General features: G+C 37.0%; 2 protein-coding genes and 1 long non-coding RNA gene across 8 annotated transcripts; 1 reads left to right on the plus strand and 2 right to left on the minus strand.

Annotated features, from left to right (window-relative positions):
- Positions 1–1,789: 1,789 nt before the first annotated feature.
- LOC143374554 (facilitated trehalose transporter Tret1-2 homolog) lies at positions 1,790–15,621 on the plus strand. Of its 6 annotated transcripts, none has more exons than XM_076822776.1 (12): positions 1,810–1,967; positions 2,983–3,329; positions 7,523–7,776; positions 8,918–9,107; positions 10,805–10,940; positions 11,971–12,179; positions 12,604–12,873; positions 13,116–13,338; positions 13,645–13,841; positions 14,243–14,422; positions 14,613–14,747; positions 15,212–15,621. In XM_076822776.1, exons 3-12 carry the CDS (start codon positions 7,760–7,762, stop codon positions 15,284–15,286), a joined length of 1,632 nt encoding a protein of 543 aa, XP_076678891.1. In that variant the 5' UTR covers positions 1,810–1,967; positions 2,983–3,329; positions 7,523–7,759; the 3' UTR covers positions 15,287–15,621. The 6 variants fall into 6 exon arrangements, with proteins under 6 accessions (XP_076678890.1, XP_076678891.1, XP_076678892.1 ...); XM_076822777.1 differs by having other exon boundaries at positions 7,651–7,776; XM_076822775.1 differs by lacking the exon at positions 7,523–7,776 and having other exon boundaries at positions 1,790–1,936.
- Positions 15,622–15,724: 103 nt separating this feature from the next.
- On the minus strand, positions 15,725–16,280 carry LOC143374600 (uncharacterized). The gene is made up of 2 exons (XR_013086700.1): positions 16,170–16,280; positions 15,725–15,919 (listed from the first exon to the last, which is right to left on the minus strand). It is a non-coding gene; the product is annotated as an uncharacterized LOC143374600 (long non-coding RNA).
- Positions 16,281–18,985: 2,705 nt separating this feature from the next.
- On the minus strand, positions 18,986–23,133 carry Eno (alpha-enolase). Its single transcript, XM_076822799.1, has 7 exons — positions 22,870–23,133; positions 22,223–22,334; positions 21,860–22,033; positions 21,599–21,756; positions 20,506–20,806; positions 20,107–20,393; positions 18,986–19,575 (listed from the first exon to the last, which is right to left on the minus strand). Exons 2-7 carry the CDS (start codon positions 22,283–22,285, stop codon positions 19,254–19,256), a joined length of 1,305 nt encoding a protein of 434 aa, XP_076678914.1. The 5' UTR covers positions 22,286–22,334; positions 22,870–23,133; the 3' UTR covers positions 18,986–19,253.
- Between the last annotated feature and the right edge of the window lie 94 nt (positions 23,134–23,227).

The following is a 23,227-nucleotide window of genomic DNA, read 5'->3' on the forward strand; positions in this document are numbered from 1 at the left end:
TGCAAAAATATTTCACGCATAAAATTACCTAGGAATTGTGGAAAGACATTCGCGAAGCGTGAAGTTACTGGAAAGAATAAATAATTTAGACGAAAAATGTTCTGACACTGACTGTGATGAATGCAATCATTAGACTGTGAAAGAGATATCCACAATCGGACAACCGGAGCAAAAATAAATCAACAGATACTGACAGCAAAATAAAGATTTCGTCGTTTACATGAAAAAGGAAAAGAGTGTGAGTTAAATAAAGCAGAGAAATATATAAAACTGCAAGTCTTTTCTTAAATGACTTGTTCCTTTCAAAAACAACTCATTTTCACCCCTCCGATACAAGTAGCTGTTTTTGTTTAAGAACATAATGACGAATCCATCTGTGTAACGGGATCATTAAAATATTATTTAATTTGGTTACACGATTTTTTTCTCCAAATCCTATTCTTTGTGCTAAAAACACAGCAAAATTTGGGATTTTTTTTTTAAGAATCCAGCGCTTCGATTCATCTGAAATTTGGACCATGTTTTGATGCATCTTTGAAGAAGCTATAGGTTTTTTTTTATTAATTTTTAACCGTAAATATAGTAGTTATGCATGATCGACCATCACGCCGCGCAAAATTCGCCGACCGTTGGTGTGCATGATATTTATCTACCAGGTAATCTGAAACAGCAAAATGAAACAGCGTTTTATTTTATACATATGTAGCTTGGAATTGATGAACCAGCAAAAAACAAAAAAAATTATTGAGCAGTGTGGAGAGTTTTCAAACTGAAAGGTCTGAACCTTTAATTTTCGCTATCCAATTTTGCGCCCATTTTCTGAAAAGAAGTACAGAACTTAGCGGTATTCTGGTTCATCAAATTCAAGCTACATATGTACAAAGTAAAACGCTGTTTCATTTTTCAGTTTCAGATTACATGGAAGGTAAATATCATGCACACCAGCGGACGACGAGTTTTGCGCGGCGTGACGCATAACTCCTATATTTATTATTAAAAATGAATAAAAAAAAAACTGCCACTTCTTCAAGGATGCATAAAAGCATGGTCCAAATTTCAGATAAATCTAAATGCTAGGTTCTTAAAAAAAAATTCCTAAATTTTGGTATGTTTTTACCCCTTAAATAGTATTCCCCCCTTAAGTTCACGAAATTCGTAAGAAAATATTTATATGCCTTCGTAATTCATGATTTGCCTCCGAGGTTTACACAGACATATGTATATGGCATGTTTCCGCCAAGTAGGGTGGTAAGCCTAGTTTGCTTTGTGCTGCTGCAATTCCACTGAACTCGGATCTCTTGAAACCTACGACATGCTAAGCACACTGATTACGCGTAACGCTGGGGACACCGTGGATAATTGTCCGCGTCTCCCGTGGGAGCGTGGGACAATTTATCCTTGTTACGAGGGATTCCTTACGATCCCCTAACTGCGAACAGGGATCGTGAATACATACCTACAGTGGCAATTTGTACGTCAGAGTTTTAAATGCTTTCTTTGGATAAGTACGATTTCTGACAAATCCACCAGAAATTTATTTCATAAAATTTTAACTTGACACTAAAATTGTATAATATTCTTATAATATGTAGTATTGAAATCCACTTGCTATTGTATCACTGTATATACGTATATATACACAGTATGCAGATGGGCAAATGTTATCGATTAGGTAACCACAAATAATTGCTAATGAAAAGTTACTGTCCAGTTTTTGTAAGATAAAACGTGTTTTCCTTCGTAGATATTGCTGATTTAATACGCATTTCCGAACAACCGCGCCGACGTAACAGTAGGACGCGCTACGTTGATGCCAGAACTGCGAGTTGTTCGGATAAAGTGACAGTGCGATGTGAGCGTGTGCAGTGCGACTTAACGCGTTACTTTGGTGCCAGAAGCATACCCATAATCAGCAGCTGTTGCTGGAAATGAGTGGGTATGTTACAAATATCACAATTGTACAAAATGTAATTAACGAATTCACACAAACACCTTGCGTCAAGTATACTACTGTAGTACTTGTTAGTCTTTAAAACCATGACTTTTCTCAGTTACTTCTGAATTATAGTAACTGTGCATAGTTAATTCGAGACTTCAGTAGTTAAAACTTAAAACTGATATGAACAAAGAGCTTTTCTGAGATATATATAGATTTATCTATTTATTTTCTTAACTGCAGTATTTTGTTTGAAATTATATTCCCAGCAAAATGTTACGTAAAATTATGGTATTATAAAAGTACGTAGGATATTTTACAAAAATAGATGCTTTGTACATTTCTTCAAAACTGAAATCAATTTTATTAATCACAGTCGTATTAAATTGTAAATTTTATTTTGTCACAGTCGTCAAGCTTAAATAATATTTTCTGTGATACATTTCCTCGCCACCTATTAATTTCGCAGATATTCTTTGGGAAAAATTAAAAAGACCACCCTCTATGTAGTATAATAGGATTTCATTAAATTTCAATTAATAATTTATATTAAATTTTACCCTTGTGCAGCCGCCATTGTTTCAATCAGTTAGTAAGGGTCGAGGGCGTCCGCAGACGTTTTTCCCGGGGGAGGGGGCAGCTTTAGGGTGACGGTAAAGAAAAATATAAATGAAAAAGAAAAATGAAACACGTGGTGCGAGTGTAGTACCCCTCCTGCTTTCTTGAACCCCCTTTTGAAGTGCCAATTTAATTAAAAATTTACAAATATCCACTTTTTTAGTATAACCTTCGTAAAGACCAGTTTTTAAAAATAAGCAATTTTATCTGAAAATCCAGGGGGCAACTACCTTTCGCGCCCCCCACCCCGGATGCCCATGGTAAGTGTTGATGAATATTCGAGGGTGGCTTGATTTAATTTTAAAAATAAATTGGCTACTCCCAAGAGGATGTTGAGAGAAACGAAAATAGAGCAATGCGACACCCTGTCGATCACAGTTCCGCAATCCCGTTGATCCTCGCTGAAATTGATCTCGAGATGTTTCCAGGCGAAGGTGATCGAGTTAGGGCACGTCGCGGCTCCGCCATCTGTACATCCGCGATCGGCGCTGAGAAAGGGACCTGATCGAAGTGAATGGCTTATAAAGGCGCGCACGGACGAATGTTTCATTCAGTTCAGCCAACGTGACCGGAGCTAAACGAGTCCCCCCCTAGTGCATCTGTACAACAAGCGAGCCGCTTGCTACTTCCCACTTTTACTACGCGTCGATAGAAATTCCTTGTGGTGCCAAGTCGGTCGAGCTGCTTCCATGACTCGTTCTCCAAGTGGTGCAAGTTCTGAATCGAGAAATCACATTCCCGTCAGCAGTAGGAAATTATTCTATTTCGTTCCACGGTAACCGCAAATTTATGCCGACTGATACCACTTTCCTTTCGCGCATAGCGAACTTCAAGGCGAAGCATTTAGCATCCGAGAAACAGTGAACGTGTTCGCTGGAGTAGGCGCAGACTTCGCGTTATCTGCTGTATGATTACAATGTGAATTATATTTTTTGAAGCAAGTAGAATACATCGTAGAGGACTCTGCTGTTCTAGACGCGTTTGACACGGTGGTAGCTTGAAATTAAAATTGGGATAAGCACGAATTCAACGCACACTGATCGGGAATATGCAAATTTCACTCCTTCCTTCGAGGAACTGATCTGAAATTGTGGCAGCTGCAACGTGGTTCTAATGATGCGAATGCTTGGGAGAAACAGCTGTATTAAATATACGTAGGAACTAGCTGCTTAGCATGTTTTGCTAAAAAATTTACGTTTCAAAAATCAGCATTGCTCTTACAAAGCAATAACGTCGAAAGTGAACTCACGTAAAGAAATGAATTGGAATTTAACAAGGTCGAAGAGCCCTCTTTTTCCTAACTACTACCTAGTCCGAAACAACATAAAGCATGTTAAAATCGAAAGTACAAGGTGCAACTAAATATTTGGAAAAGGTGGAGAAAATTTAAGTGTAAAATCGAATAATACTTTTAGATTATATTAAGGATTATATTACATCCATTACGTAAAATTAATCAAATTCAACGTAGCAATAAGATTCATGAAAATATATTACAGAGGGATATAGGATTCTTTGAATCTCCTGATTGAATCAAGTACCTTGTAGCAATCGAAAAATCATAATTCCAAAATTTCTAGAAGTATGAGATTCAAAAGTGACCAATTACATTGGGAAACGTCCTCGACTATCCTCTGTAAGTCCATAAGTGCAACATACGGAGAGTAATGAATTAACGACTGTCAAAATTGATACCTGCACCTCCATTCCATCGAGGGCTTTGACCTTCTATGCAACTATATAATCTCAATTGACGAAATTATTTTGGGCGCCGTTAAGCATTCACTGCATCTCGTAGGAAATCCATTCACTCGCGGCACATATTCTTTGCCATTCAGGCTGCCAGACTTGATCTTAGAAGTCATTAAGACCAGTTGACCCACCGAAAAATCAGTTTGCGGAAATCAATTTAATAGAATACAATCGAAAACTTTACAAACACGAAATATTGCATCGAAGTGTGAGAATTAGACTAGACAGAACGAGATAAGATAAGATAAGACTAAACAGAGATAACTAGATAAATTGGTATTCTAATGCGTTATTTTCGGGAACATTAAATTAAGGAATCTCGAATAGGTAAAAGAAAATTTATTACGCGTACGGCAGTAAAATGCTGGATCAGAAAATTATCGAAATTTTCCTTGGAAGAATTGTTTGTGTAGAATCGAATGAAAAGTCCGAAAAATGCTGAAATATACGGAGTGAACCGCGTAACATAACAACCTCTGCTTTTGTCGTTGTTAATGGATGGATAAAAATTTGTTTTATCACAGACCTTCTATGTATTTCTTTAAATAAGCTTTCAACGTCACTTTTTAACTGTTTTTATATATAACCCTGCAGGTTTTTTTGTCTATGAGTTAGGCATTGAGACAAATTCAAGGAGCTTAATAAAAAATATTTGTTTAATCCGAAGCAATGGTGGTAAAAACGTTTCTTTGAAAGACGTATGCATTCATTTCTTCATCGTCTATACAAGTGCATACTAGGGTGGCCCCTATTTTCAACCTGCGATTTATCTTGCTCTCACCTTCTAAGTGAGTTCCATTTGATAAAAAAATAGTCCCTGAAAAAGATTATTGCCATCGGACAACAGGAAGGGGTGCCGACCAGGCCTTAAAGTTTAGAATTCATGAATGGTTTGAATTTGAAGAATTTTTCAAAAATGGTAAGCCCTATCGAAATTTTGTTCAAACAGTATTAAAAGAGCATTCAATTTTCTACAATTACTGTATATATAATTTTCTCGTGCTTCCTACCGTTTTTAAGATAATAGCGTTTGAATGTAGAGAAGTCTGCACTTCGCACGTCCTATCTGTACGCCGTGACTATATATACGCGCACAGTGCCGATCGCTCTATATTCAAACGCTATTATCTAAAGAATGGTTGGAAGCACGAAAAAATTATATACAGAGTAATTGTAGAAAATTGTATGCTCTTTTAATATTATTTGAACAAAATTTCGATAGGCCTTACCATTTTTGAGAAATTCTCAAATTCAAACTATTGATGAATTCTAAACTTCAAGGCCTGGTGGGCACCCTTTCCTGTTGTCCGATTGCAATAATCTTTTTCAGGGACTATTTTTTTTATCAAATCCCATCGTCCTATGTGGTAATTTACATAAGTTCGAAACTTAATATTAGAAACATGGCATGCCATTCAGCTTGTATAATACATACATCACTTTTCTCCTGAATGTTTTTGTCGTCGTATCATCCCTTTAGATAAAAAAGAAATATATCCTATTAAATTTGTTACGTTCCGAAACCGTCTGTTGGCATTCTGACCCCTTCCGTGGTCGGGAGTGCACACGACCCGGCGCACAGTGGTCCGAATCGCCGAAAACGTGATAAAAAATCATTACGTTCACATTTCACCCTTTATCATTATGAAGATGGTCATTCCAGGGGTTTTTGGGGTCGCAAAATCTGATTCCGAGGTCAAAAATTTTATTAGATTAAAACTAAGCCCTGTAGGGGGGAGGAAATGGGGGATTTTTTATCACGTTTTCGGCGATTCGGACCACTGTGCGGCGGGGTCATCGTTTCCTACAGTGGTATAGTGCAGCCGAGGTTTTCCACGAATATTTATAACTGACAATTTTGTAGCTGCCCTATAAAAAGAACCACGGATGCATACCCGGGGACTCAAACAAAAGTTTAATGGTACAATAAGCGCGGCAAAGTTGCGTTAACACAATTTTGAGAAGAGTTTAACCTCATGAAAAAAAACTGTTCTCAAAATTTTGTTAACGCAAAATTGCAGTGCTTATTGCACCATTAATCTTTTGTCTGAAACATTTTTTTCTGACTCTTGCACTTTAGGAGTTATACGTGAAAAAATGGAAGTGGCTATTTTACTATGAGGTTAGTTTTCGCAACCTTAAAGGGCCATTGGGTACGAATGAAACATATCGTTGTTCTTGTCTTGACTCACTGTATAAACCCACAAAGTTGCGTTCCAATCGGTGGGTGTGGGTTCGCGGTATTCCCTTATTAGCCAAACCGAGTTCAATTCCCTTTCCAGCAATTACACTGAGTTACCATACAGTACGTAAAGTTGCTGTTAGGTATTATACATTCATTATCCTCTTAGGGACCTTCGAATTCCCAGTGCGTCAAAACCGAGAGGCGGAACTAGGTACCGCGACAATCACGCACTAATAGAATGTACTTTGTTATGTCTTACTCAAAGTTCTTTATTACAATCCGCACGGAGATATATATTTACCGCTCTGGATGTATCACATTATAAAGTTACGACGCTAAACTAACATTCCTAGTGGCTCCCGGCGATACCAGACACTGGTTCATCCACGACATCCACCTTCCTATACAGGGTGTCCCAAAATTGCGGGATTTCCCGGAACATGCAATATCCTCATGTAAAAAGACATCGAAAAGTCCTTTACCGTTTTGGGATCCGAGGCTTCGTTCTCGAGATATTAACAGATGAATATTAGCGGTCCAACTTCCGGGCCGCGCAGTTTAAATCCGAGGCGGCCGAGTGCGGAGCATTAACCCATTTTCATGGTTGGAACCAGCGCGGCCAACTCCACTGTGTGTGTGCGTATCTATCTACGCATGTATCCTGCGTGTGCGCGCGAGCATACGCTGCCGCGCGCTCAGCTGACTCGGCTTTAAACTGCGCGGCCCGGAAGTTCCACCGCTAATATTCAACTGTTAATATCTCGAGAACGAAGCCTCGGATCCCAAAACGGTAAAGGACTTTTCGATGTCTTTTTACATGAGAATATTGCATGTTCCGGGAAATCCCGCAATTTTGGGGCCTGTACAGTAGCTCCCGGTGATAAGCAGGCACCGGATCGTCCGTTACTAACAAAATCTAAAACTGGCACAAGTCCTCGGCTTGGCAGCCGCGATAGACAAAGAAGCTACGGTATTATACGTACTTAAAAAAGGTGAAGTTGACCTTGAAAACTTATTTAAAAAATGTATAGGGGGGGCGTAATGTCATCACCTTGAAGGACCTTCAAAACCGCATCATCTAGGATAAAAAAAAATTTTTGATTGGTCCACTAACAACGCAAATAATAGAGATGACCACGGTATGCTGTTCACTCTGCAGAAAAAGCAGAACAAAATCTGCACATAGTTATTAAATCCCGTATTCGACAACGTTAATGCACTATTAAATTAGTATTTGGAATTCGAAATTCTACCAGTCCTAACTCAACATGGCGCCTCCAGGAATGTAAGTTACTTAATATTTACCTATTATGCAAACGTTGTTGCAAACGTTGTTGTATACTAACCAAACTATTCATACTTCTTTTAAAATTTCCAATTTTTGTAATTTGATATCGAAACAGTAGAATATTAGAACAGCCCTTCAAAGTTATAAAAAATGAGGCTTTCTCAATTTTCTAATTATGTATATACATGAATGCAGTTGCAACAAAAATTTCGTAATCAATTTATTAATAGATCCGCGCCACAATTATGGAAGGACACTTTAAATGTCACGAACTATACAAATTTTATTTTCAAATTTACAATTTTAAATTCTATCACAAACATTCATCTATCACGAACATTGTCAATATTCACAATTAACTACTGCATGGCTAACAACATTCTGTAGTTTGAAGAAGAAATTATATTGGGTGTTCTATGAAGATCAACTATAAACGCTTTGTTACAAAGATTTAAACAAATGTTTAATGCAATACGAAATATAAGAAAATGGCTTTCCCACTGCAGACTCTAAAAAGTAGATTATATTTAGCGAGTTTATATATGTGAATGTTTATTACAAAGTTCATGAACAAAACGTTTATAGCTGATCTTCTTATCTCCTCTTGTAGAATAAACTTACGCAGTTTGTCGCGAAAAGCTCGGGATGCCCTGCATAAAGATATGAAAGATTTCATACAGGGTGTCCGATAAATCATAGTACAATCGACAAAAGGAGGTGATTCCTTATAAACAAAATAAGTAAAAAAATATAGAACAAAGTTTATATAGCTAGTATAAATAATTTTAAAATTAATGTTTAATCTTTGAATATTACATTATTCCTTACGAAATATGTTAGAAGAATATTATTCTGGATATTAGTAGGTAGTCTAAATATTTTTCATTTTCAACGAATAATAGTATTTTTATACAAACTTGTAATGCTTGAATCAAATTCGATTAACTGAATGAAAAACACATGAATGTGTTTTATTAATATCCACACCCTCTGAAACCTTTTATAAGATCGATTTCAATGAAATAATTTTAGTGATACTATATACTCCTCTTTTCTGTGTTTTTTATTTACGTTTATTATTTCGCACATTATTTTTTCTTAAGCTCTTTATGCAATTTATAAATTATATTCATTTTAGTGACGAGCATTTTAGTGAAGAGCATCAGTCAATGTTAGGATTCCATCCAGATGATTACACGAAGGTGGTAAAAGTTACACGTGTTTGTGAGGATGTTGAAAATAATAACACTGAAAATAAGGATAACACTTTCGATGACAAAACCGTTCTGACACAATATTCCTCGAATTCTAAAGGCGTATTTGCACAGGTAAGAGTAGGAGTAATGTACTTGCCAGAAAATATAAATATGTATCATCTTATCTGGCATGGTAAACTGAATAGTGTTTAACTGAAAAAAATTCAAAATAATGTGTTTGTTGGGAGCCATGAATATTTCAACTAGATGAAACTTACACGAAAATGACAATAATTTTGAGCATTTTTAGTACTAAGTAAATTAATATGTTTGCAGAAAAATGTGACACAATTTGTCTCAGGTTGTACGCAACTTGTTGCAATTTGTTAAAATGTATAACATGCCAATTTTCATAAAACTTTGCAAATTATTGACTGGTCCAACCTTAGAATAGTTCCATATTTCGTTGATTCTATTTTGTGACTTTAAAGGAGAAACCACATTCTTTATCCATGTCACACTTTTTACTTATGGGTACTATAAGTATAACTCTTAAGTTACAAAAGATCGGAAAATGCATCAAATAAAATTTGCACTATATTTATAAAGGCCTGTAAATCGGCGGAAATCGGTTCTCTTCAGTGTTCTTTAAGAAATTTTGAATTCTTCTTCAGGAAGAGGAAGGATTCTGTTTATTATAAAATCAAGGATATATAACAATGTATAATTAATAATTATACAATGTAAAATTATTAAATTACCACTCTAATTTTGAGTTTCTCGATGTTCCCGTTAACGTAACTCGAATAAATACACCTTTGCTTCTTAGATGTTGTGTAGTATGCATACATATAAGAGCACAGTAATCTTTTCTCAAAGCGTGGTACGAAAAAATTAATTTTATATTTTCCACTTATTTTTTCTCTACGATTTGTTACGAGACACCATGTAGATCATTTACGATACTACAATATCTCAGTGTCCCTCAAACTTTTTCAAGACACCGCCCCCTTAGTGCTATCAAATTATTCTAATCGCCCCCTGCCATACAGAGATGGGCACCTTAGAATAATTTTGTAATTGAAAATTGAAATACATGTATACATGTAAAGTACTGAATACCCGCATTGAATAGATAGATAAATTGACGAATAATCATGTAATTTCTATTCTGTAGTGATCAAATACTCAAATTCACCTGTGGATTGTTAAATACTCCCGCAATTTACATTCGACGAGTCGTCGAATTTCGAATATAATAGCATTTTCTATTGGATATCTGATTAAACAAGAAATACTTTATTCAGTATCATTTTCGAATAGAAAGAAAATTATTGTCTCAGATACGATAAGAATTAAACACTCCCCTTTTGTGTGTGTTATTGCAATCAATCACAACTTCCAATAAACACATTAATCTAAGAAAATGTTAACACAACTGCTATTCACTTTTATTACTACTCCCTTTCGTTTACCCCTGCTATTATTATCATCGTTGTTTGACTCAATGGAAGAAAAATTTCCTGAATATTATGTGCTTCTGTATTTGTGATAAAAAAAAATGAAAATTATTTTACAACAGATCAATTTCAAGAAATCAGATCGATTCAATTTTGAATGGTACCTACTACTTGTTCTTCCAGCTAGCTCATATCAGATACAATAAAATAACAGTCACGTACATGCCTCAGTTTTAGGGATATTAGTCTGCAACACTTAATTCTATGCACTGCTAATTCTTCAGTAGGTACATCCAAATCACAATCTTCTATTGGGTTGCATATTACTTCGAGTAGCTGCATAATATGTTACATAATAATCTGTTGCAGTGTTTGGTATCTGGTGCAATTTTGTTACTCGCAGCTGGTGGTGGAATGCCAATTGGTTACAGTGCTATACTTTTACCACAGTTGACTGAAGATAATGGCACAATGCACGCAGATCGAGAGCTTAGTTCTTGGATAGGTACGTGATCGCTTTAAAACTAATTTTTATTTTCAGCAGAAATATATTCCGCTTTTGTTCGAAGATCTATTATCTGTCCTGAAATGCCTGCTTATCACTTTCAGTGACGTCGGCGTGTTTCGAACATTCGCGAGCCGAACAGTTTTACATAACAAAGAAATGGACTTACAAGTAGTAACTGGCTTGAAAATTTCTAATTTCTAATTTCCAAACGTTATATTACACGAGAAATGAACATTCTATGTAATAAAATCTAATCGCTACTATATCGATTACTGACTTCTTCAGCTAATAAAGATCCTACTGTCCTCACATTCAATTTTTTTTTTAAAGTTTTCTGAAGAAAATAAAAAGGATTTATTATGGTACTTAACATATACGCTACTATTTTCCAAAATCAGATTTCTGTTTATTGCTATAATTTCCCTAAAACTGATTAGAATAGAAGGAGTTACGTATTATAATGTTTATTAATGTGCGCGGCACATGTTTCACACCTTTTTACAATATTTCGAAATGGGCGATAATTTATGCTTCGCGTAAGCGTCAATGGCGTTTAAAACCCTGCGAGAAAGTTCAAGAACCAGTTGTCAGGTTCAAGGGTACTTTGCAATCACTGTAGGATACATTACTGGTTAGACCGAGTGTGCCATACAGTGCGATTGACCTACATACCGTCTGATTGGGTAATTTTTATCAATGAGAGTAAAGGCCAAGTGTAATCGCCAAGGACTTCGCCTTGTCATTTAAACACCTTTTTTAAGTGTCACAATATTCTCGTGTTATAGTCGAAGAATATCACACAATGCAATCCCGTACGAATAATAACGTATATATGTATAATAATAATAAGAATGAGAATTAAAATAATGAACAGTGATTGTGAACAATATTAAAAATATTTAATCCTTTTTTATTTACTAAACGCCAGGCAATCGAGTAGGTACTCGAATATTCGAGCAGCTTGTGATATCTACCAGAAATGTATGTTCCATTCATTTTTTATGGATTCCAATGCGTTATTTTGCAGCTTCGGTTCACAGCCTCGCAACACCTATAGGATCTCTGTTGTCCGGCGCACTTTTGGATGGGATCGGTAGACGTGGCTCTTTGCAGTTGTCAGCTATCCCACTTTGCGCCGGTTGGGTCATTATAGGTTTCGCTAGAAGCATACCGTGTCTTCTAATAGGAAGAGTCGTGCTGGGTTTTGCTGTAGGTCTAATGGCTGTACCAGCTCAGGTATAAAGTAACAATATTATATATTTCTCACAGAACCTTTAAGTACTGAGCCCAAGCTGTTGGTCTCGGACTAATAACAAATAGGTACATAGTGGACGATAACCGATTAAGGAGATGAAGCAGAATTAGACCTCGGAAATGTAGAAAACTCTATTTTCCCTTTCTGTCGGATAGTTGTGATCAGATAGTCGGTGATCAGATAGTTGTGATCGGCGGTGCATAGGCAATAGTCTTGGATAAACTTTTTCCCAATTTACTTATTTCTACTAATCATTCAGATTATCATACGGTGTCCCTAAAATATAGTCTATACAACTGTCACGCTAGTTTAATTGATATATTCGTGCATTATTAGACAATTTGGTGTGAATGTTTAGAATATGCACTTCTCTCGAAATTCAAGTGTTGGAGTTGATTCCAATAGGTTCTGCTAGGCGAAATGGCTGATCCAGGACTCCGTGGGTTTCTAACGGGCGGCTCGCTCGCGTTTTACTGCCTTGGCATCCTTCTGATATACGCCTTGGGAGCCTCGTTTACTTGGGATATCGTTGCTTTCTGCGCTACTATACTTCCTGCTATAGCACTGATTGCGTTAACCTTGGTACCTGAGAGTCCCGCTTGGCTCGTGAGACAGAAGAAGCCCGGCAAGGCGAGAAAAGCTCTGCTGTGGCTGAGAGGAGGAAACATAGAACAGGTACTATCTTTTAAATAAATAATGAAAACAGAAGTTTACTTAGTTTTAAGAAGAAAATCTAAAAAATTTTTTAACATTAATTTTTAAATTAATAACAAGGATCGGTGATGTAAAAATTTGTATCAATTCGTTTAATCGTATTGCATACAAGTGCTATTGCCGTGTTTGAAGATGAGATGTTTTATATTACAGATTAATTCTGAAATTAAAAGTTTTGTTAAAAGTGGCGCTTTATCTCGCAGGTGAATGCCGAGGTGGCTGTTTTAGAGGCCCGAGCGAAAACGGATTTAGCGCGAACGGTCACGAACGTGTCATGGATCGAGCAGGTTTCCTCAGCGATTTACACAATCCTTGATCCGAGCGTCTTAAAACCTCTGACGATCATCAACATTTTCAACATTCTTCAGCTAATTAGTGGGACGTACGTCGTCGTTTTCTACGCAGTTGATCTCGTCCAGGACATTGGTGAGAGTAGTTGTGACATTCGAAATTGATGTAGAAATACAGAAACCAGAAAGAAATAATCCAAGTATGAATTTAATGAATTGTTTAGCTTTTGAAATTCTTAAAACTTAAAAGTAAATGTTATCGGCGCACCGGTTCGGTCTATTTTGGACCGCAAAGTAGACCGAACCAGTGCGATGATAACACATTTACTTTTAAGTTTTAAAAATTCTTTAGGGTCGAAATTCTAAATTATGTTTTGAAATTCTCGTAGTATTACAGCCACGTCACTTAATGTTATAATCTTATTAATATTGTTGTGTACAGGTGGGGATGGTATAAACAACTATTTAGCTGCTGTGATTACAGCAATTGTCAGACTTTTATTCAGCTTGGTGGCAAGTGCTCTGTTGTTAAAAGTGGGCAGAAGACGTCTGGGGATGTTATCAGCACTTGGAAGTGCCTTGGCCTCCTTAATTATTGCGGTGTACATGTTAACCAGGAAAGAATCCTCTTTTCTAGATGTAAGTTACCCATTTTTATACAGAAGCCAATATGTAAAACCTGCCGGAAAAATCGTGTTTTAATAAAATAAAAGACGATGTAATGATTCTTCGTGCAAAAATGAAGTGGAAATTTCGAAATAAATTTTTTTCATGCGAGGCTTTATTTTTGTAAATAACAACTTTGAAATTTCAATATTATAAATGTTATGATTTATGATGAAAAGTATTTTAAGGTTTGGATGTTAGATGGTTATTTAAAATTATGAAAGAGACAAGCGAGTTTAATTAAAAAAATCTGAGTGAGCTAATAATTTTATAATTCGCTGTATGATATAAGAGTTATGTTTATTTTAGGCAGAAGCTCTAAATATATTAAGTTCGTCATTTTATCAGTTTGATAATATATGTATGTATTTCAGATTTATGTTGTTGGCATTTGTCTTCTGGTATACGTGGGTGCAAATACTTTGGGACTGATGACACTGCCAGGTTTAATGGTTGCCGAGTTACTTCCACAAAGAGTCCGAGGTATTGGCGGTGGTTGTAATTTTTTCCTGTTCAATTTGCTCATCTTTATAACCACGAAAGTCTTTCCTATGGTATGTTCACAATTATATGTAATTTATAATTAATTTTACAATTAATAATTAGGTCTTAAGAAATTAATCATTTTTAAGTTACATTTCTGACAACATTAAGTTAATTCCTATTAACTTAAGTATATCGATAACAGATGGTTACGACTTTGTTACTTATGAATTTTCTGTCTTTTATTTATTATCGAAAAAGGTGAAGGAAGCAGTAGGCGTTACTGGAATTTTTACAATATTTGGTACTGCCGCACTCTTGGAGGGCGTCTTCATTTATGTTGCCTTACCGGAAACAAAGAATCGTACGCTTCAAGAAATTGAAGATTATTTTCAGGTAAATCACTTCATTTTACGTGACATTTATTATTCAAATAGTTATAATAAAAATTATTTACGATTAACAAGCACGAAATTGACTATTATAAATATAGTTCTGATTCCGCATTGCAAAATTCCGTAAATTTAACAATTTCTTTCCTATTCGTATTGAGTCCTTGCAATTATTCTAAATCAAATTTCACAACCTATCACAAAAAGAATAATTTTATTCTTTTGCAAATTTCTGCAAATTGTAGTTGCTTTATTCTGACAATTCAGCTCTGGGCATTACTGACATAAAAATTAATCTGGTTATTATAAAAATATAATTATTTGAAGATACTCCCTTCTTTTTTCCACAAAAGAAATAGAACTTATTTTTGTCTCATCGCTTTATAATCATTCGGTGAACTGTATTCGAAAATTTATTATTCCTTTTTTACTGTTTTATTAGAAATCCATATTTAATCTTTATTTCAGGAAGAAAATTTACTTTGGATTACCCGATCAAGAGAAAGGAGAAAGGACGAGCCGTTTATTATAAATAATACTTAATACTTTTCAATGTGTGAATGCAACATTTGTCTATAGATAGCTGTGATCAAGTGAATGTTACATAATTTTATATTGTTTATTGCACATATAATGCCAATAACTTGCTTGTACCATGTAATTTAAGTAGATGTAGATTTTAAGGTAATTAAATTTTATAAAAGGATTGTATAAACGACCGCTGGCCAAAAGGCACGACCTTGGTTTTGTGGGGTTCACCACGACGTCAGCGTGTCATGGTCGCCTCTTTGGACGGGGACGCAGGGGCGTGAAGGGCCCATACGCTGTCCAGCGCTGTTCTACAAGCCAAAATAAAACGAACACGAAGAATGACGAAATTGCGTTTGAGGCTTTGTTTCCGAGTTATTAATTGTTGATAATATGCGTAAGAAGCGCCTAAACGCGAGAGAATTATTGTTAAGAACATTAAAGGTCGTCGCGTATTTTGGCGAAGCGCGGTGATACAAAGAGAAAAGTTTATAAACAATTGATGACCGGGACGCAGCGACAATTAATTAATTATTATTAATTTCTTCGATTCGATTCGCTTCGCTCCAGCGCACTTCGTCAAAATGCGCGACGGCCTTAAGACTACTGCCGGTGCGCATTAGACCGCATCCACATTTGTTACCGCACCTTGCTCTGTTAACCAGCGGCCGTAGCCGTGATGGAAAACCTGTTCTCGTTAGATCACCGAAGTTAAGCATCACGGAGCGGTGTACTGGGGAAAGATGGGTGACCACCTTTTTCTCCCGGCGCGCTGCTACTGGGACCCGAAGGAGAGAGGAGGGAACAAAAAAATGGGACTATAGTTCGTTGGGCAATATAAGCAAAAATAAGCTTGAAACGCCGCCATCCTGCTTAAAACACAGGAAAACAAACAAACCTTACTCTGTTACCGCGACGTCACGTTGCCAGAAAGTGGGTTCGGGCCGTAAGTGCTCCCCCTTCACTACGAGACACGAATAGTTTGCAGGAACCCACTTCCCGGCAACGTGTTAGTACAGATCACGCATTATAACTCCGACCGTCAGCGTCCTTTTAATTCGATTCGAAAAACATTACGATCGCATAAGTACGCGTGAGTATCACGCTACCTGTTGTGTACCTTGTATGATATTCGTCCGTGTGCGATCTCATGTTTTTTGGAACGAATTAAAAGAACGCCAACGGTCAGACTCTCTAGCACGCACGGCCTATTCAATGGCCGCTCGCAGGCAAAGTTATAATGCGCGATCTGTAACACGGTGTTACCTACATAGCCATCGGGTAGAGGTAGGTAAAGACGCAAATTTTTTATTTTATACACGACACATGTCATAAATTGATCAATTACTAGCAAATTTCTTTCCTGGATGTAATGTCCCTTTTAGCGCAGGCGAATCAGAATATTTTAAAAGATTTCTTAATGAATTGAACAATCAACATATAAACCTCCTACAAGGAAAACGCTGTCAACAACAATTTTGGATGCACAATATAATGAACTTGTTAATTCTATAAGGAAAGATGAACCACAAGATGGGGTATTAAAAATTCAACAACTAATACAAAAACAACATATTATACATACATTTACGACATGTCATAAATGCATTTACGACGCGCTGTAAGTTACATATATACCCACCTCTGCCAACGGGTCATGGTAAGTAACTAATGTAGACGACGATCTGTTACTGAATACTGTGACTCGTTACTTGGTTCGGCCGTGCCGATAAATGTCGGTAAAATGACTCGCGGCAAAGGAAGCTGCACGTTACCTCTTGAACAAGTTTGGACGTCTTCGGGTATCGAGATTCGTTACCCTCCGCACAAAACGCAAACATAATTTCATCTGTGCTTTGATTGGTGAAATTCTAGTAAAGTTTTTATATTGTCCGCTAATTGTATGATATGTTAGGTCCGATAATAACGTTGCACCACTACAAACATTTCTTGTAGCATATAATTGTGTTTGCCACCACCTTCGCGATTTCTTTTTCTTATTTTCTAAGTCTAACCAATGGTGAATATAAACGTAGACTGCTGCAGCCACTTTTAAATCCATGTTTCCACTTCTACAGTCTGCAGACAACTGGAGCGCGATAAGTAACGTTGCGAGTAACAATAAACAGATTAAAAAACGAGTCCTGCAAGGAACCTCGTTACCACTAAATAAAGTAACCCGGTAACAGACCAAGGTGCGGTGACAAATGTGGACCCGGCTTTAAGCAGGTCAGGCACGGTGGGGGGCGAGAGCAGTACCGTAGCTAGATGTTATGAAAATATGAAATAATTTTAGTAACTTTTTTTATAAAACTACAGTTCAGTCTCCCAAAGTGAAAATGGCTCGGTACCGACCAGAATCAACTTTCGAATCGAGTATTCTATTCGGCTTGTCTTTATTCTCTGCCGCAGTGCGTAAGGGGGATTGAAATAAGTTGTTCTGAACAACACTCGGGAGGGCAGGTGACAGCGACAAGCCATAAATTACGGTGCCCTCTCACTCGTTTTCAGTCTCTCGCACTCGCCGCGGCAACTATAGAAGAAGCAGTGGGGATGGCGGATTATCATTCATGGAATCACGAAATGTATCAGTTACGGAGACAGCACTGTAAATGTATTTAATTTTATTTCAAACGGAATAAAAGTTTGTTTGATAACAACGGCATTGCACGAAATGACAATTTTATTAATATTTATATTAGATTATAATTTTATTTATTAGTTTCCCCTTACAAATATGACCTTGACAACGCCATTATGACAACGGGATTTGTATTTCTTTTTACGAATTCATATAAATCATGGACCTGAGAATTAAATGGACGGGGCACAAAGCTGCAGGGCCTAAGATCGTGTCAGTAAGGGGGTGTATGATACTGCGCATGTGGTGGTGGACGATCGGTGATTGGTTGATGAAAGTGACAAATCATCGGTAAAAGGCATTGCCTCTTTTATATTTTTTTATGGTTAAGTTTGTCGTTGAATCTGAAACGTTAATGCGTAATTGCAACATTATATTTTGGTTTCTTAAGACTTGGTAAAACTTATGCCACTCATCAATTGAGGGGCTCATATGTAAGTACATATATATATAAGTAATATATAAGTATACATATATATGTATGGCATATGTATATTTTTATCATACAAGGATATTTGAATACACCCTATATAAGCATTCCGTTTCAAATAAAGCGCGTCGCATGCGTACTACTCCGCCACTCACAAACCATCCAGATCCACCACGACTCTCTCCTCCCGATCGACTGGCTCGGCCCCCCTCGTCAATGTTGAGACTTTGTGCTCCGTCCATTTAATTCTTAGGTCCATGATATAAATACGTATTAACCTTCAGGCTAACGGTAATTCCTAATTAAAGTTACTGTCTGTATTACTATGCGTGACAATCATACATATAACATTTAGTAACCATCCCTATTGTTTGTCTATAATTTATTATTTGTGCTTCTAGTTTGGCAAACAGTAGGCTCTGTTATATTTTTGTATTTTTAATTACGAAATCAGACCTACCTCAATAAAGTACCGAACAGGATCCAAACATTCACAATACATATGAAAACGAAAGTGAAAATAGAATATTACACAAATTGATGTATCTCGATGATAGATACTTTCTTTGATACACTGGAAAACTGCCCGTTGTTGTGCTCTTTACTCGAAACATCAGTAAATAATAATTATTTTACTAAACGATTAAATGTTGACGAACACAATTTTATTGTGTATATTAATCTTTTGGTTACATTTCATGCCAAGTTCCTATATCTTACACTTTGTATCTGATTCTATTTCAATAATTTAACAAACTTCCATAATCCATTACGCTACGATTACAGCAAAGCCATTAGACACTATATTCCATCAGCTCAGTTTCGACTGTCGCAGAAGTATAGGTTCGATTTATAATATATAGTAAATATAACAACTATAGTCTCGCGTTGATATGAACAGGTAGAATGACTTAAGCTTGAGGATTACGGAATTTTTCGCCAGCGAACTTGGCAGCCGCACCCAATTCTTCTTCGATGCGAAGTATTTGATTGTACTTGGCCAAGCGCTCTGAACGGCAAGGTGCGCCAGTCTTAATTTGACCGGTCGAAAGTCCAACGACTAGATCGGCTATAAATGTGTCTTCTGTCTCCCCAGAACGATGAGACACCATGGTACCCCAACCAGCGCTCTTGGCAAGTTTGTGAGCCTTAATCGATTCCGTGACGGTACCTATTTGGTTGACTTTCAACAGCAGAGCATTGCAAGCCTTCTTGTCGATAGCTGTTTGAATCCTGCATTAAGATATGAATATACCGTGTGTTAATATTACGAATATAAAGCATATTACGGCAGTTGATTACCTTAAAACAGACCGACTGAATTTATAAATTAAATATTAATAGAAAAAAAGAAGTAATGGCAAGAAATAAGAAAAAGTGAAGTCATTAAACTTTTTAATTTATAATATGCTACTTTACGAAAGTGATATTAATAATAAAAGAAGTCATCCCTAGTAGCATTTCTGATCGGCCCGCAGTATCCCCAAGTTCGGAATTAGTTGGCCATCAATATGCCGACAATAAATGCTACTAGGAATGATAGTATTAACAGGGGCGGCTTTAGTATATTTGGCACCCCGGGCAAGATTATCATGGCGCCCCTCCAAGGGTACGAGAATCAATCAGCAGAACGGATATAAATGAATAAACGCATACAGCCGCGCCCCTACAGATTTAGCGGCGGTCGCCCTGCATGCCCCCCCCCCCCCCCTAAAGCCGGTCCTGAGTATTAATATTAGTAATTGTTAGCAATTGAAGCTTTACCTTGTAGGATTCGTAACAGTAAGATCATCACCCACTATCTGAATAGGCGTAGCAGCAGTTATGGCCGTCCACGAATCCCAGTCATCCTGGTCAAAGGGATCCTCAATGGAAACAATCGGATAGTTTTTAACAAACTCTAAATACAAATTCTTCAAAGCTGTTGGCTCCAAGTACGTACTGGGATCAGATTTCTCATTTTTGAAATCCAAATCGTATTTTCCGTTCTTATGAAATTCGGATGCAGCGATATCCATACCAATTTTAACTTTTCCTTCATAACCAGCGGCCTAAATTTGAAGTAATAAATAATACACGCATAAGAACATGCTAGATATTACCGATCCAAAGTAATTTATACACGGAATTGAACAGGAAGGAACATAATTGCGGGATTCTTACTTTGATGGCGTCTACGATTGTGTTCAAAGCTTCATTGTTCGCCAAAATGTTGGGAGCAAAACCACCCTCGTCACCGACTGCAGTGGCGTCAAGACCGTACTTCTTCTTAATACCAGCCTTCAAATGGTGGTAAACCTCGCTACCCATTTTCATTGCTTCCGTGAAGCTGCTAGCACCTGTTGGTAGGATCATGAACTCCTGCATTGCCAATTTGTTTCCAGCATGCGAGCCACCATTGATAACATTGAAAGCTGGAACTGGTAGGATTATTTTGTCATTTCCTGATATCTCTGCGATATGTCTGTAATTAGAAAATAATTTATATAATTGATTACTGTACGACGAACCAACAAACTTATAATCGATAGTGAATATTAATACACATATATCTATCGCTATTTCACTGAGAAATATACAGGGTGTTCCAAAAATATTGCATGTCCTTGAAAGGGCCGACTCGTGGGGTGATTTGAAACAACTTGTTCCTTAGTGAAAATGTTTTCCGAGGCTTCATTACAGAGATATTAACAAAAAAAAAAACGCCAATCAGAGCGCGAATCTGCCGGCCGAGCTCCGCGGTAGCGTGGCTTCGCGCTGCGCTTGTACTACGAAGAAGCAAATCGGCATGCATAGAAGGAAATTGCGTAGAATAGCAAATGAAAACGACGTAAATTGAACTCTTTGTCGTTGCATTTTATTTGTTACATCTTCTTCATTTGCTATTCTACGCAATTTCCTTCGATGCATGCCGACTGGCTTGTTCATAGCGCAAGCGCAGCGCGAAGCCACACCTACCGCGGGAGCTCGACCGGCGATCTCGCGTTCTGATTGGTCGGTTTTTTTTGTTAATATCTCGTTAACCCTTTCGTTACTAGGATTGGCAGGTCGTTCCGTGACGCCGGATATATCCGGCGCTCATAGCGAAAGGGTTAACGAAGCCTCAGAGAAGATTTTCGCTAAGGAAAAAGTTGTTTCAAATCACCCCCGAGTCACCCCTCTCAAGGACCAGCGACATTTTTGGGACACCTTGTATAAAACAGCTAGATCAATTATTATTCATGCAAAAGAATTATAAATATCTATATTTGCTTACTTATACAATGGCATTCCCTTTTTAGCAGCACCTGCTTTACAAACTGCCAATGAAACACCCAACAGTGCATTCGCACCAAGCTTCGACTTGTTTGGTGTGCCATCGAGTTTCAACAGAAAATCATCGATCTCGGATTGCTGTGTGACTTCCAAGTTTGCCTGAATAACAAATATTTTTTTTATCATTGATTATCCATAAATTACTGTGTGAATGAAATGGATAATTTGTAAATTAAATTTACAAATTATTCATATTGCATACCTTCAACAATTCAGGTGTAATGATTTTATTAATATTGTCTACAGCTTTAAAGACAGACTTTCCATGATACATAGATTTATCATTGTCTCGAAGCTCCAAAGCTTCGTAAATACCAGTGGAAGCACCTGAGGGTACCGCGGCTCTGAAGAGTCCATTTTCGGTCACAAGATCCACCTGTAACGAAGGTATTACATCATGTACAGTCATAGAAATATGTTCCATTATTTACTAGAAGAAGACTTCTTACATAGTGGCAAGGAGTTAAAAAGTAACAGATTATGCATATAGCATTATTCATTATATGCTAAATATTATACACTTAAAAGATAATTACACATATTGATACATTTAACATGATCTTACCTCTACAGTGGGATTACCACGAGAGTCATAGATTTGACGAGCCTTGATGCTTTGGATCGTCATGTTCTCAGAATCACAATAATTAAACGTGCTATACTTAGAGATTGAAAGCCTAAAACAGATATAAATTGCAATGACGAGATATCCTTAATTGTTGAGAAGGGATTATTCGAATCTCTCAAAATTATGCAGCCACAATTAATCCAAGGGTCTAAAAATAAATTCTGCCTCTACTTAACCTTAAGCATCAATATTAAAATGCCAACGAATTTAGACATTTCAAAGATTTGCCAGAAAATCGAAACACCGCTATTTGCAGTTAATTTTTGGACAATGTAGTGTTCGACCTTGTCAAGGTCACTGGAGCGAACGTAAGAATTCGAAAGAAAATCAAGTTTTCCTTCGATTTAAAGGGACTCAGAATCTTGAAAACTGATTGAGATACGTTCGAAATCTTAGGAGTAATAACCTTGCGGTATAATTTCGGCACGTAGCACACGCGGCACGTATTACGAGCATTTTCCGCTATTGCCAGGTAAAAATTAATTCGCAAAACTTATGGATTTTAATATTTTCTGTAACAGGAAGAGGATCTTGGAGAGGCGATTTCTTATACATCGAACGGAACATAAAGGAAATTTGCTCACCCAACGAAACGCGCGACGATCCTCTTGCAATGTTCGAAGAAGAATGAATCTGTTCTGTTCTGCTTCTGTCCTACAGTTGACCCCGAATCATGAGCTTTCGCGAGCGCTCTTCTATCGATTCTGCACACCTCACGTGCAAGTGTAATCGCAGACGCGACGGAACTGAGTTGTTCGTTCTAGATCATCGATTGCAGATGTAAATATGTATCTCTATAAGATTTCAAGGAAGGTTCTTAAACGGCTTATCGAATATAATAACGCTGAGTTTTCGGGCGATTAAATAATGAAAGTTACGTAATCCCTAGTATTTCTGTCGCCGGCTGTTTATGAGCTTCAGTACGATCTACTATCTCTGTTT

This window comes from Andrena cerasifolii, chromosome 11, assembly GCF_050908995.1.
Source record: "Andrena cerasifolii isolate SP2316 chromosome 11, iyAndCera1_principal, whole genome shotgun sequence".
Classification (NCBI taxonomy): domain Eukaryota; kingdom Metazoa; phylum Arthropoda; class Insecta; order Hymenoptera; family Andrenidae; genus Andrena; species Andrena cerasifolii.

Coding starts and splice junctions, on each gene's coding strand:
- LOC143374554 (XM_076822775.1), top strand. CDS start 3,244: ATGACTCGTTCTCCAAGTGGTGCAAGTTCTGAATCGAGAAATCACATT. Junction 12,874..13,115: donor GAGGAGGAAACATAGAACAG/GTACTATCTTTT, acceptor TTTATCTCGCAG/GTGAATGCCGAGGTGGCTGT. Junction 13,339..13,644: donor TGATCTCGTCCAGGACATTG/GTGAGAGTAGTT, acceptor TGTTGTGTACAG/GTGGGGATGGTATAAACAAC.
- Eno (XM_076822799.1), bottom strand. CDS start 22,285: ATGACGATCCAAAGCATCAAGGCTCGTCAAATCTATGACTCTCGTGGT. Junction 21,757..21,859: donor TTACACCTGAATTGTTGAAG/GTATGCAATATG, acceptor TTTGTTATTCAG/GCAAACTTGGAAGTCACACA. Junction 19,576..20,106: donor ACTGTTACGAATCCTACAAG/GTAAAGCTTCAA, acceptor ATCTTAATGCAG/GATTCAAACAGCTATCGACA.